This window comes from Myxocyprinus asiaticus, chromosome 28 (assembly GCF_019703515.2).
Source record: "Myxocyprinus asiaticus isolate MX2 ecotype Aquarium Trade chromosome 28, UBuf_Myxa_2, whole genome shotgun sequence".
Taxonomy (NCBI): Eukaryota; Metazoa; Chordata; class Actinopteri; order Cypriniformes; family Catostomidae; genus Myxocyprinus; species Myxocyprinus asiaticus.
This window is the reverse complement of record NC_059371.1, coordinates 18,964,696-18,978,316: the sequence shown is the minus strand read 5'-3', so window position 1 is coordinate 18,978,316 and position 13,621 is coordinate 18,964,696. Positions and strand designations below refer to the sequence as shown.

Below are 13,621 nucleotides of genomic sequence, written 5' to 3'. Positions count from 1 at the left end.
GAGAGAGGCATGGAGCTGCCAAGAAATGAAAGCCCCCCACCCAAGCAATATAGAGCTGTAATTGCATAAAGACACATGAGCCTCTTTTGCCCTCTTTAACCCTTTAGCCTTTGACTTCCATCCCTGTTGCCCATAAAAGGCTGAAGGGCTGTTGGGAGCCTTTAGGACAAGGCACGAGAAATACAAACAGTCCTTCAGTATCCCAGAAACCCCAGCACAACCACTCAACACAGCAGCAACAGATAATTATGACCTTTTTCATGCTTTGTGTGTGCAAACGTTTAAGTAAAAAAAAAAAAAAAAATCTACCCTTTTAATATATGCAGCTTGCTAAAAACAAAACAAAAAGAACAGCTTGTACTTATATGCATGAGCATGTGTGTAGAAAGACGTGTTTTTAAAATGACCTCTCTCTCCTTTTGTGTTTGTACTTTTAATTTTAGAGGTACAACATTGCTATATGGTAAATCAAAACTTGTTCTGTCATTGTACTGCTTTCGTTTCTGTTGCAGCTGCTGTGCTAAGAGTTGTCTTAAGAGTTGTTTAGGGCGGACAAATGTCTGTCTTTCTCGAAGCCTCACCTGAAGACTGGCAACAGTGAGACGACGGGCATCATCAGACGGTGAGGCCACGGGCACCACAAATGGACTGTCAGGGATGTGCTCATCATTGAACCTAATGGACACTTCATAATCACCTGTAACAGTAGGGGGAACAGTCAGCCATTAGGATGAACAAGTTTCCAGAAGTGTAATGTTCATAGAGGGGAAGTAGAACAAAGGAGAAACAGAAGTCTCACCAGGCTCCTGCACAATGTAGGAGACACCACTCGATCCATCCTTGCGATCTTCAAAAGCAATCTCTGCCTTGCTGGGTCCCTCCACTGCGATGGACAGACCACCAGCTCCTGCTTCACGGGTCCAAATGCTAAACTCGGCTACACATGAAAGCAAGCATGCTGCATTAGTGTCCATTCACCATCCGCTCTCTTTTTCCCTTGTTTTTCTAAGTAAACATTCGCTAGTCGGATGTCTTTGACTGTTGCACCATATATTGCCGTTTTTATTTTCAGGAGCGCAGTGTTTAGACACCATGTCAGGTTTAAAAAGAATTGCAACTTGTAAAAGCAAATCTAGAGACCGCCGTCCTGTTATATCAGTTGTGCTGCACTTAGCTTTTTTTAGCGCAAGAACGTGTTCAGCCTTAACAGGCTCTTGGGCACTTCAACTCATTTTGACCATTAATAGTAATAACAATAGTAATATAGTATAATAACAGTATACATGTACTCAAATGTCTCATACCTGGCACTCCTGCCTCTGCCCTCTCTAGACCAGGGCCCCCAGCTCGGACCTTGTGGGCACCTCCTTCTCCAAGAGGGCCCACAGTGAACTGGAATGGGGATCCTGGGACATGCTGGCCCTGATACTTCACACTGACTGTATGCACACCCATCTCTGTGGGTACAAAGCGAATGCAGTACGTGTTGTTTTCTCCCTCCATGATCTCTGCCTTGTGCACCTTACCAGATGGACTTGTGACCTGAGCAGTCATGTCTGCAATGCTGATCTCTGTCAAAAGGATACACATGGGATTACAGAGGGAAAACGGGTATAGGTGAATTGTAGGAGAAAAAACCAAGAGGGTGGATTAACAACGATTAGCATTCTTTTTCCCAGAACTCTTACCAGGGATCTTCAGACTAAGGTCGCACTGGCTGCCAACATTGGCCACAGAAGCAGCTCTTCTTCTACGTGTGATGCTCTCCTTCATCCTTCCCTCTCCAGTCACTTTGACAGTAAAAGCACTTCCTGTAGCAAGAACATAATGGGTGAATCAGGTTAAACAAACTGTTTATTTATACAGCAATAAATAACCCTCTACAACTGCCATTTTGGAAAAAGAACACTGCTAGTAGACACCTGGAACATGCTGGTCAGCAAATTTGATGTTAATGATGTAATTTCCTGGTTCTGTGGGGTAGTATGTGACTTTGCAGGTGCCATCTTCCTGATCTTCAGTGTTAATGTCCACCTTACTGGGACCCTCAATGGACAAACTGAGGCCTCCATATCCTAGCAATAAGAAACAACCACATTAGGCATTAAAATGAGTCCCATTTAACTAAATTAAAGCAGTATTTATAAATCTCCTTAGAACATGCTTCATTTACCTGCATCTCTAGTGTCGATGATGAATTCTGCTGGCTCAAAGGTGCGAGCCTCACTTAGGCCTTGGCCAGTTACGCATACACGGCTGGCATCACCAATCTCTGATTGGTTGATCATAACAGAGATTGGGCTATTAGGAATATGACGTCCATTTTTCTTAATGTTTACAAGATGCTCGCCAATTTCTTTGGGCACAAAGGAGATTCCTGGAGGGAAAACACTAGGTGGTGAGAACAGGTCGCAGAGAGACTTTACACTTAGAAATGTGTGTCTTTACGAATTCCCTTTCATTCTACATGCTGTTTCTAGTCCATTGACACTTACCCACATGCCCGTTCTTCAGCATCTTGAGTAGGCACGGCTCCTCTCGGCCAGAGGGGGTGATAAGAGATGCAGTTAGCTGACTGAGGTCCAGCTCTCCAATGTCTAGAGGGATATCAGCAGCTGAGCCCACCTTCAGATGAGACATGCGCATCGAGTCATCACCTGTAGACATACATAGAAGTGATTAGATCATTCCAAACAAATGGAAGCGAAGCAGCACCCCCCCCCACCCCCTCTATCATACCTGTGATCTTTGCCATAAAAGGGCTGCCAGGAATGTGCTTGTCGTTGTACTTGACGATGATGTTGTAGTCTCCAAGAAGAACAGGGAGGTAAGACACGGTGCAGGTACCGTCCTGATTGTCAGTGCAGCTGATGTCTGCTTTTGAAGGCCCCTCAATGGCCAGAGACAGACCACCTAATAAATATGACATTTCTTCTTTAATCAAATCAAATACATTTCTTCTAGTTGATCTTAAGCATTCTATAAATGGACAACCTTAAAAGCCAACTTAAAACCAGAGGTATTATTCGTAAATGGATAAAATAATTATTGTACTAAAAGTCATGTAATATGAAAGATGTGCATTGCGAAGTGTGTCTATACCCTCTCCAGCATCCTTTGTGTTGACAGTGAAGATTGCAGGCTTATTGACCATTCCATGAATTAGACCAGGACCATAGGCAGTCACATGGCCACTGTTGACATAATCCACATAGAACTGCAGTGGACTTCCTGTGAGGGAAGAAGATGAGCAAAAGTCAATCAAGTTTCAGCCTTGGATATTCAGTGTGACTGCTGTGTGCATTTTCCATTTCCCTTTTTGATTTGTAACTAGAAGTACCTAATAAACAAGCAAAAAAAGTCTAGAGCAAATAGTTTTCCTAAAAATTGATGTCCACATTGTATGTGGACAGCAGGACTAAGTAATTTCAAGCTATAGAAAGTCAGATTTCTTTCATCAAATAGTTTGTGTCCAGGAGTGTTGGTTATTCATGTTTTTGAGATGTTATAGACATTACAGCTGATTTTCTATAAAGCTGAATAAATCATTCTGATTAAAAGTAATGGCCAGCATCATCAAATCACTGCCAACCATGTTTAAATAAAATTTTGCATTATACAATTCTGAATCTATGTACTGATTATCATTGTCCCAAGTCTGCCAAACATGTTGAGTGGTCCAAACATCATCTGCAGCATGAAACTGAACTTTTGACCAAATGTTAGAAGTGAATGTACTAGGCTGCACAGGAAAGTTATAGGATGCTCCCTTGCTCCCTAAATAGTGAATGACTTAACCTCCAGTGTTCTGTCTGTCTTCACTGGTCTCAGAACAGTTTGAAATGCACATTATTTTCATCCTAACTCCATATACAGCCTCTGAAAGCAACATTTTCCAGCTTTAGGATATGTCCATTGATTCTCAAAGTGATGATGCACAGTGAATGTAGGATTTTTATGGAAAGTTAGTCCCATTGTCCATGTACGTGGACATTGTTTAACAGCCTGCCGTTTCATGATAAATTATGCAATTTTTAAAATGGCATATCGGATGAAATTGGAGAGTCTACTCTGTTGACCAAAACAGGTTTTAAAGTGAAAACTTAAGCTGGATTCTTCCCAGATGAAATTGGCACCATGTTATTTTGTCACACGACTCGATGAGCTGAAAGTTTAACCCTTTAATGATAGCCTAGAGTCTCCTGAACTGAGAACAGCAGTTTTAAAAAAAAAAAAAAAAAAAAAAAAAAAAAAAAAAAAAGGCATAACCTATAGCAAAGCCAAAACGTAATGTCCACGCATGTCTACTAGTAATGGGTCATTTGCGAATGGGATGGCTCTAAGAGCCGTCTCTTTTAGGTGAACGTTGGGAGCCGGCTCACATATCAGAAGAGCCAAATCTATTTATAAAAATATAAAATAATTAAGATATGAATAAAAAGATTTAAATTAATAGAATTAACTAATTCAAAGAACTGAAAAAGAAAATATAGGCCTGAATGCTCAAGCGCACACATTCATTCTGACTGTCTGCTCTGACTAGACATGCAGTGTCAACCAATGAACTAAAGATGCATGAGGGAGGGTGGAGTCAACTTATTATGTTGTTCAGATTGTATTCGTTTTGAATAGTTACATTTATATGCACTTTGTTTATATACATTAAAAAGTTATACTTTAAATGCAAATGCAAACCAATGCATTTTTAAATACATTGTAGTTAGAATATGATTTCATTTAATAATTTAATTAGAATTGTTTTAACACCAAATCATATACAAACTAATCACAAACTGTTTGATTTGAAAAAATACAAAACATTTTTTTTTAAAGAGCCGTTTGGGAGCCAAAAGAGCCGGCTCTTTTTGGTGAGCTGGGCCGAACGAGCCAGCTCACTGAAAAGAGCTGTAATTCCCATCACTAATGTCTACGCGAGGTCTCAAAGTTACAGTATAACGCCTAATGTTCTAACTTATTGTAATTGCTAGAAAAAAAAAAAAAAAAAAAAAAAAAAAAAATATATATATATATATATATATATATATATATATATATATAAAAATACAAGTTTATCTGAATGCTACAATGATTAATAAATATTGGAAGCTATATCTGTGCAGAGTTCCACACTAACAGGTTTTCTCTGAGAATTTTCATCTCTTTAATTCTTTACGTTTAGTCCTTTAAATGCGCCACTGCTACAGCCATCAAAGCACCGTTTGTTCACTGTCGGACCTCAAATCCTCTGCAGTGATCAATGTTCCTGTTATTATGCATAATCCAAAAGTTTATTTTAGAGGTGTTGTGAAGAGTATTTGTCAGAAGTCATTCTCCAGATTCTGTCTGACACGGCTTTAATAAATAGTTTAGCTGTAAAAAGGCTAAAACTGTTGGATGTCGTAAACTACATGTTGATGGCGCCGCAATATTTATAATCGAACAGTCAGGGTATTCATGCGCAGTGGCGGGTAATTTTGCACATTTACCCGCCACTGTCGACAAGAAATGCCGCTAGACACAAAGACGCGTGAACAAAGGAAACACGCCTGACTGTATTTTGAAGAACAGACGAAAGTGCCTGCGATGCGCATCAGATTTGCTTTTCTGTTCAGAAGTTCATTAGCACTTCAACGCGATTATGTCTCATGGAACGCACAAATTGTGAGTTCTCACTTTTTTTTTTTCCCTCTGTCAGTAATCTGGGGGCAGTTTGTAAGAATAGTGTTGTCTATGAGAATGCTGCATAGGATCTCAGACTATATCAGGATGCAGATGCAAATAACATGCAACGACATTGGGATTACAGGTGAATTGCACATGTGTCGATTCAGTACAGCCCCAGAAATTGTTCTTGAACAAGTTTACTATTTAGCCTCCATTTGTATGTTGAAAAATGATCATGATAATAGTAATAGCCCATCATGGTAATATACGTTATATTTTATATTCAAAAATAAAATAAATTGTTTGATAAATTAAAATGATATATTGTCTATTTATTTGTTGAATACAAATGGACATAATGCAGCCTTATGCATGGGTTTCTTTGCACTAACTAGTCGTCTAGCTCAGACAATGCACCGACTAGTCAATTGGTAATTTTAAATTGGTAGTTTTGCACATCCTTACCTTTTACCTGCAAATTGTATATTACAGAGTGAAAGAATTTGTCATTACAGACACAACTGTTTTTCAATAGACATTTCTTTCTGAGAAAAAGTTATTTTTATTACGTTTTTATATCATAACATTAAAATCGCAAAACATACAGAACTGCAATATCCCTATACATATTGAATCGTCTAGGAAATATCATTTTAATATCGAATCGGGAGGTCTGTGGCAATTCCCAGCCCTTGTAATTGCACTGTAGATCTTGAGACACAACATTCATTTCCCGGGATACTTGTGTATGGCTGGATTGACAAACATGAAATAGCTACACAGGTTATTTTACCTGGGATGTGTATTCCATCATATTTGATGTCCATCTCATGTAGGCCAGCCTCAGTTGGGGCAAATTTCACTGTGACTGTGCCATCCTTGTTGTCTGTAATATCTGGCTTGGCCACTTTTCCTGAAGGCATTCTTACGTCACCTGTGAAGCACCAAGTATATATAAGAATCTTGCATAGGAGGTCTTCTCCATTATACTCATCAACAGATTTGCAAGTGCGTACCTGTAATTTCTCCCTTCTGGATGGTGAAAGGAATGACCAAGTCAAAGGGTCTCAGCCCAGCTACGTCCAGTCCGTTCATGCCCATTGGTCTGTCTGTGGCCTATGATGGAAAGAGGGCGATCAGAAATAAACTAAAACCAACCATGAGGTGGACACGGAAATCAGTTGGCCATCTGAAACTGAAGATCTAAAAGCTACAAATCTCCATCAGTGGGTCTGTGGTCCTCAATGGTATATCTGAACTTGCACATTACTTTGTTGGATATTTCTCTTTGTTCCACTGTATTTTTATTAGATAAGCAACTCGGATCTATCTTGATCCTTATGATATAAAAAAAGCTCAAAATCCAATAATCAAACAACATCCTGAGAAATCTAATTATGGCTAGCATCTTGATTTTTAGGTCAAGTGCAAACATTAAGTAAACATGGTCAAGCAAACATTTTAGACTCAATTTTATCATGAATGTTGAACAAGAGACAAACAGCAGAGATGACAATAGCTCCCTAAATTATGAACAAACAAGATGAGATGGAAAAAGCAATAATGATGAAGACGATGAGGGTGACGACATGGACGATGATGCAGCAACCAATACTGTGAGAGAGAACGACATTCTAGGGATCATTCAGTGACTGGCCAGTTTGGAGAAGGGGCAGAGATAAAGCAAAGCAGACAAATGGCAACATGACCAACAATAACAAACCACACAAAACATCTAGAAATAGCACCATGACGACACAAAGACAATGAATGGTGTCCAACATACGGCATAAGCTCTGTAAAAACCAGCCATTTTGGTAAATGTAGACCCACATTTATTCCACATAAACTCAGAAACATGGGATATTAGATGCAAAATCCTAAACCTGCAGGAAAAGAAAAACAGGAGGATGAACAAAGGAAGGACGTAGGGCTGATTGGGAACTCAGATCAGTAGCAGAGCAGTAGATGCAGACAGGGAATGAAAAAGGGGCGTGTCAGTACCCATGGCTGGCCCATGTTGGGCGCGTAGGCGTACTGCAGGCTCTGGGTCTGCTGCATAAGTTGGTCAGGGGAGGCACCTTCCATAGCCTGAGATAGGGCAACAGAATCAAATATAAAATCCATCCAATAACAAAAACCTCTGGTTCAAAGCTGGTCAACCAGGAAGTGGTTAAGATCTAGACTCTTGTCACTGCAAGTTGCATGATGCTGCTTACTATAAAGACATGGTAATTTCAATTTAAGCTAAGAATTCATTTACACCTTAATGATGGTTTTGCACTTAAGTTTACAGTGTATATTTAAAAAGTGCACTCAGTAATTTTATGCTTATTGGATTACTGAATTTTCAGTTACCAATGCCACTGTACAGATGTGCTTTTCGCAGTTAATCATGATTACTTGATTCTGCAACCTCCCCGTTATCAGACTCATTTGCTCTCAGAGTTAAACGGAGTAGTATTCGGCTGGACATGTGATCTCAATATTGCGGTCACTATGAGACAACCCCCTCCATGTACAATAAAATAGCTTTTATTAGGCCATTCCTATGACTGAAGCATTTACATCATGTGAGTGAAAATGATTTAAAACATTTCAAAAGGCACATTAATTTCTTTGTGTAAAACTTTATTAATGAGGGAAAATTACTGAGTGAACCTTTAACACACTATCTGGCTCAGAGTGAAGGCCAAGGCCATGTGAGTTTGTCACTGTTTGAAATGACTGAATGGTGATCCATATGAATAAAGGATCTGTGTAGGATATACGTACCGTTACTTGGAAGGGGCTATTGGGAATGTGTTCTCCGCCGAAGCGCACACAGATGATGTATTTCCCAGGCTGGGGTGCAGTGTAGAAGATGTCAAATGTTCCATCCTCATTCTCAACTACATCCACATCCACCTCGCCTCCATCTGGAGTGCACACAGTGCATGTCACCTTGCCCTTCCCAGCAGCCTTCGCATCCACAGTGATGACTGTCTGCTCTCCGATCTGGATGGTTGGACCAACTCCAGCCCCTGCAGAATACCAAGAACTGTTTACGAACAAGAATTCAAGCTGGTAGATGTTTTGTTTTTAGAGAGTTTAGTACCCATCCCGCAGCAGTGACATTCAATCATGCACTAGATGCCAGCATCTGGAACTTTAAGGCAACAGATGGGTTTGGAGAAGTGGGATCCATCATTCAAAAAGAGTTAAACTCACAGAGTTTAACAATATCCATGATTTACTGCAATCTATACTTTTCTTCCACTGTGACTTTAAAAAGCTAACAGTCAGATCCACTATCCTTTTTATCTGTTACCTCAATTTCCAGAGCACTACTGTACATTTAATAATGCAACCAGTAATTTCAATGAAATACACAAGCTGAAAAAAAAAAAAAATATTAATATCAGTACATCGCTTAAAATCAATAGTTCATGGCAAGTTAGCCGCAAATTCGCAACTGATAATTTTCACATGCAAATGAGCTTTTCTGCAAACTTGCTGCAATTTGTCCACTGTTGCCAAAGGTATGCTGCAGGTTCACCACTACCGATGAAGAGCTGCAAACTTCTGGCAAACAGTCGAGGCAAATCACAGCCTGACATTCATGTGAAAACAAGTGACAAATTTGCAGTAAATTTGTGGCAAGTTTGCGGCTAGTTGCCAGAACTCAAGATTTTTTGAAAGGGTTTCCACCATATAGGCATATTAAAGCCTTGGTAAGTTAGTGATTAGTACCCTGCAATTGACAGAATATGCTACCTGCTACATCAAGAACAGAGAGAAACAAGGACTGGACCCTTTTATAAGGGATAGTTCACCCAAAAGTGAAAATTCTCTTATTTCTTCAGCACAACACAAAGATTTTTAGAATAACATTTCAGCTCTGTAGATCCTCACAATGCAAGTGAATGGTGATCAGACTTCTGTAGCTCCAAGAATCACAAAAGAAACATAGAAATACTCCATACCACTCCAGTGGTTAAATCCAGGTCTTCCAAAACAATCTAATAGGTGTGGGTGAGAAACAGATACAAATTTAAGTCTTTTTTTACTCTAAATCTCCACTTTCACTTACATCTGAAAGTCACATGTGGTGCCTGTTTAGCTTCATTTTTACATCTGAAAGTGAAAGTTCAAGTGGAGATTTAAAGTAAAAAAAGGACTTAAATATTGTTCTGTTTCTAACCCACACATATTATATTGCTTCTGTAGATATGGACTTAAAAGACTGGAGTCATATGGATTATTTTTATTTTTAATGTGATTTTTAGAGCTACAAAAGGTCTGATCACCATTAACTTGCATTGTATGGACCTTCAGAGCAGAGATGTTTTTCTAAAAATCTTTGTGTTCTGCTGAACAAAGAAAGTCATACACATTTGGGATGTCATGAGAGTGAGTAAATGAGAGAATTTTCATGTTTGGGTGAACTACCCCTTTAACAACAAGTGACCATACATATGGATTTCACTACTGTAATACTTATATCAAAAAGTAAAAATCTCTCTCTCTCTCTCTCTCTCTCTCTCTCTCTCACACACACACACGGTTTACATATTACAGGACAGGAAAAATAAGTCTAATAGTAAAAATAAACTTTAGGTACAATGCCATTCTGCATGCAGAACCAAACTAAAAGACTAGCATTATTCAAAGCGCTTACCCAAACCGTGACCTCCAATTGAGACTGAGAGACCGTGAAGCAGAGCGAAAAAAGTGAAAAAGTGAAAAAGTAACAATCAGGGCAAAATACAACATGTGTGCAAACAGAAAAAAAAAAAACAGAAGTGAGGAGTGAGTGATTGTGAAGGGAATGTGAGCAGCGCTACACAACAGGTGGTGTGTCTGGGTGTGAAGTTGGGAGCACAAAACAAATGCAGACTTTACACAAGCAACAAAAACAACTCCTTGGTGGCATCCAGCCTGAACATTGAGGTTTAGATTAGACCGAACAATGGCTCAAAGCATAAAGAAGTGAGCTATCAAAATATTCAGTTTCCAATGGCTCCCCAACCACAGGATTACTCTGTGTTCACTGTGTATACTGGCAGACTATCTTTAGACAAAATAAATAATAAAAGAAGAGGCACATTCTTACTTTTCTTCTAAATTGACACCAAGTAGTTTGGCTCATTTTGTAGTGAAACGTGGTAATTGGTACAATAGTATCTAATATAGACGTCTAGATTAAGGGCTTTAATAGCACAACTCAGCCTGAAATATGGGTTTGCATAGGGCACATGGTAGTATCAGTACTGTAGTAATGTAATAAAGATCTGATTTGTACATACCTGTGACCGTGCATTTACTGGCATCCCCTGTGGGCAGAGCTCTGATACGATATGGCGAGTACGGGATTTCATCACCGCCATACTTAATGAGAATGGTGTAGCGGCCAGTCATGTCAGGTACATAGGACACAAGGTAAGTCCCATCCTGATTATCACGAATGTTGGCCTTCTTTGGCTTTCCTTCAGGGTCCTAAAATAAGCATGAAAGGAACCAAACAATAATGCACAGTTTGCAAAGCCCAGCAACTTTTCATGAAGGTACAGTGATTGGTTGTAGAAATCTACTCACAGTGATCTGGACAGCCAAGAGTCCCTCTCCTGCATCTTTGGCATCAATAGTAAACTCCACAGGCAGGCTGGCAGGCACACCAGTGGTATTCAGACCAGGACCGCTGGCACGGACCTTACTAGCATCATGAGTGGGCAGAACCTTTACCTTATAAGGGCTGAATATAGGAGACAAGTGAGTGTGAGAGAGGGGAAAAGAGCTAGTGAGGACAGGAACCAAGGGAGTGGAAAAAGGTATTCACTAAACAAACAGAGTAGGAAAGAGTGGATAATGTGAAAGGAATTTATGGACACATAGCATGGTGCTGGTGGCTGTTTACCTGTGTGGGATCTCCTCATCTCCATAGAGGACATTAATAGAATATGGTCCCTCTCTGGTGGGTACATAGCTGACTGTGTGAATCTGGTCACCATTATCCGCCACCTCAACAGGCTCTGTAATACCTAGAGGACATACAGTATGCAACAATGAAAAGGCAAAGAGATTCAAAACAAGCTCTTCTGCACAAAGGGACCATTCTTGAATCGTGCACTTACCTTTGGGTCCCTGCACTCTGACCAACAAGGGAGCCACTCCAGCTTTGCTCGCATCCACTGAAAAGACCTGTGGGATATTGGCACGCACGTTGTTTCCGAGTCCTTGACCCTGACATTTCACTTTAGTTGCGTCAACTGTATCGTGGACAGGTACAGAGAAAGGGCTTCCTGTGAAGAAATTCAACAGCACAGGGACCTTATTAGGAGCTGCAAGACTTTGAGTCTTTGACACAAATTATATATATGACACACAAACGTATAGCATGAGTTGCATAAATACTGACCAGTGATTGGTTGACCTCCATAGGTGACATTGAGGTTGTATGTGCCAGGCTCATATGGGATGTATTCAACACAACAGCTGCCATCTTTGTTATCAGTGCAGGACATTTTGGCCTCAGAAGGTCCCTCCATAGCCAGCCCCAGTCCACCTGTACCAGCCCCACTGCACAGAAGGAGAGAAGTGAGGCAGAAGGCATGGAAACCAGACACCTACCTTTAAAGCAGTCAGGTTTCCATCCAAGTTGAAAATTTAATTTGTGCAAAAAAATCAGAATATTGCAAAAACAACTGTGAACTAAACAGCGTTTCCATCCCATGTGTTCAAGAGAACAAAATGATCACTTCTGATGAAATTGGCTCTTATTTATACCTCACATACAAAACATTCTGATGAACATCAGGTTTGCTAATGATCGGCACAGGTGCCTTATCTCTGGAAGCATGTCAGATGGTTCTGGAATGTAATGGTAGCTAGGGCTGTCACGATTATGAAATTTGGCTGACGATTAATTGTCAAACAAATAACTGCCATTATGATGATTATCTGCATGTTTTAGGGCTAAGACAATTAATTGTCTCTTTTAGGGCTTTCATGTTTAATTGTAATATAAATTGTAATTTCTTAAAGTGCATGTGTGCTTCATACACACCATAAAAGTCATTTTTCCATATTTAACTTCAAATATATAAATCAAATAATAAAATAGGGTTATATGATTTCCTTTTTAGGCTTTAAAAACTTATGACATGAAAAATATTCAAAATATTTAAAAATACTTAAAATATGTCTCTTTTTGGTCAACTTCACTTTGTCAATTTTACATTTACATGGTTGTTTTTGGAATGCAATTTGTTAAATATAAAAACAAATATAAATTATTATATTTATATTATATTATGCAATAGTAAAATATTTCAGTCTTATTTTTTTTTTTACTTTCACACATTATTCACTTTATAAGTTACGAGCCCTTCTCATGAAGTAAAACCTTTGAGCTCGTTTCATAATTTTATCACTCCACAGAAATAAAGAGCGCGTCTCCTGTCACTGCGTGTCATTAACACTGCATCTATGAACCCACTATGAGCTGAAACATTTACCATTACACTATTGTTTAAAGTGAAGTGTTTACTACCAAAGTTTGTGTCGGTTTAGATTTTCGCGGGAGTTTGGCACCAGCCTCTGCTGACGGTGCGCACATCAGAGCGCTTGAGAATGACACACAAATGCGCCATTGATGGCATTGAGATATTCGCTTAAAATTACCTTATTTGGCCATTAAAATGTGATTGGAATTAGAAGTGCACAATAAAAAAAATAAAATAAAAAAAAGCCGTTATGGTTAGATCAAAATACCACGATCAGACGATTATTTAATAAAATCGCAACAGGCCTAATGGTAGCCAAACATTTTGATGACTCTGGCATTTCAGAATGAACAGAGCAACACTTAAGATGCTATGCGATTATACTGTTCCACTGGCTAGTCCAGTCATGAGCAAATTATGCAGTCATATGACGAGGCAAAGTTGTGTGACTTTTTTGATGCACATCCAGGAAT

At 39.4% G+C, this 13,621-nt stretch overlaps 1 protein-coding gene across 1 annotated transcript in view; it reads right to left on the bottom strand.

Moving 5' to 3' along the window:
* Positions 1–13,621, bottom strand: part of LOC127419050 (filamin-A-like) — a 55,991-nt gene that overhangs the window by 3,687 nt on the left and 38,683 nt on the right. The window contains exons 24-42 of the mRNA XM_051660100.1: positions 12,062–12,222; positions 11,778–11,945; positions 11,561–11,684; positions 11,242–11,398; positions 10,953–11,142; positions 10,325–10,348; positions 8,440–8,687; positions 7,669–7,755; positions 6,681–6,780; positions 6,458–6,598; positions 3,103–3,231; positions 2,740–2,913; positions 2,496–2,657; positions 2,174–2,377; positions 1,923–2,075; positions 1,689–1,811; positions 1,305–1,571; positions 800–937; positions 582–697 (exon numbers count right to left, since the gene is read on the bottom strand). Coding sequence (XP_051516060.1) covers positions 582–697; positions 800–937; positions 1,305–1,571; positions 1,689–1,811; positions 1,923–2,075; positions 2,174–2,377; positions 2,496–2,657; positions 2,740–2,913; positions 3,103–3,231; positions 6,458–6,598; positions 6,681–6,780; positions 7,669–7,755; positions 8,440–8,687; positions 10,325–10,348; positions 10,953–11,142; positions 11,242–11,398; positions 11,561–11,684; positions 11,778–11,945; positions 12,062–12,222 — 2,866 coding nt within the window. The remainder of the gene's footprint in view (positions 1–581; positions 698–799; positions 938–1,304; positions 1,572–1,688; positions 1,812–1,922; positions 2,076–2,173; positions 2,378–2,495; positions 2,658–2,739; positions 2,914–3,102; positions 3,232–6,457; positions 6,599–6,680; positions 6,781–7,668; positions 7,756–8,439; positions 8,688–10,324; positions 10,349–10,952; positions 11,143–11,241; positions 11,399–11,560; positions 11,685–11,777; positions 11,946–12,061; positions 12,223–13,621) is intronic.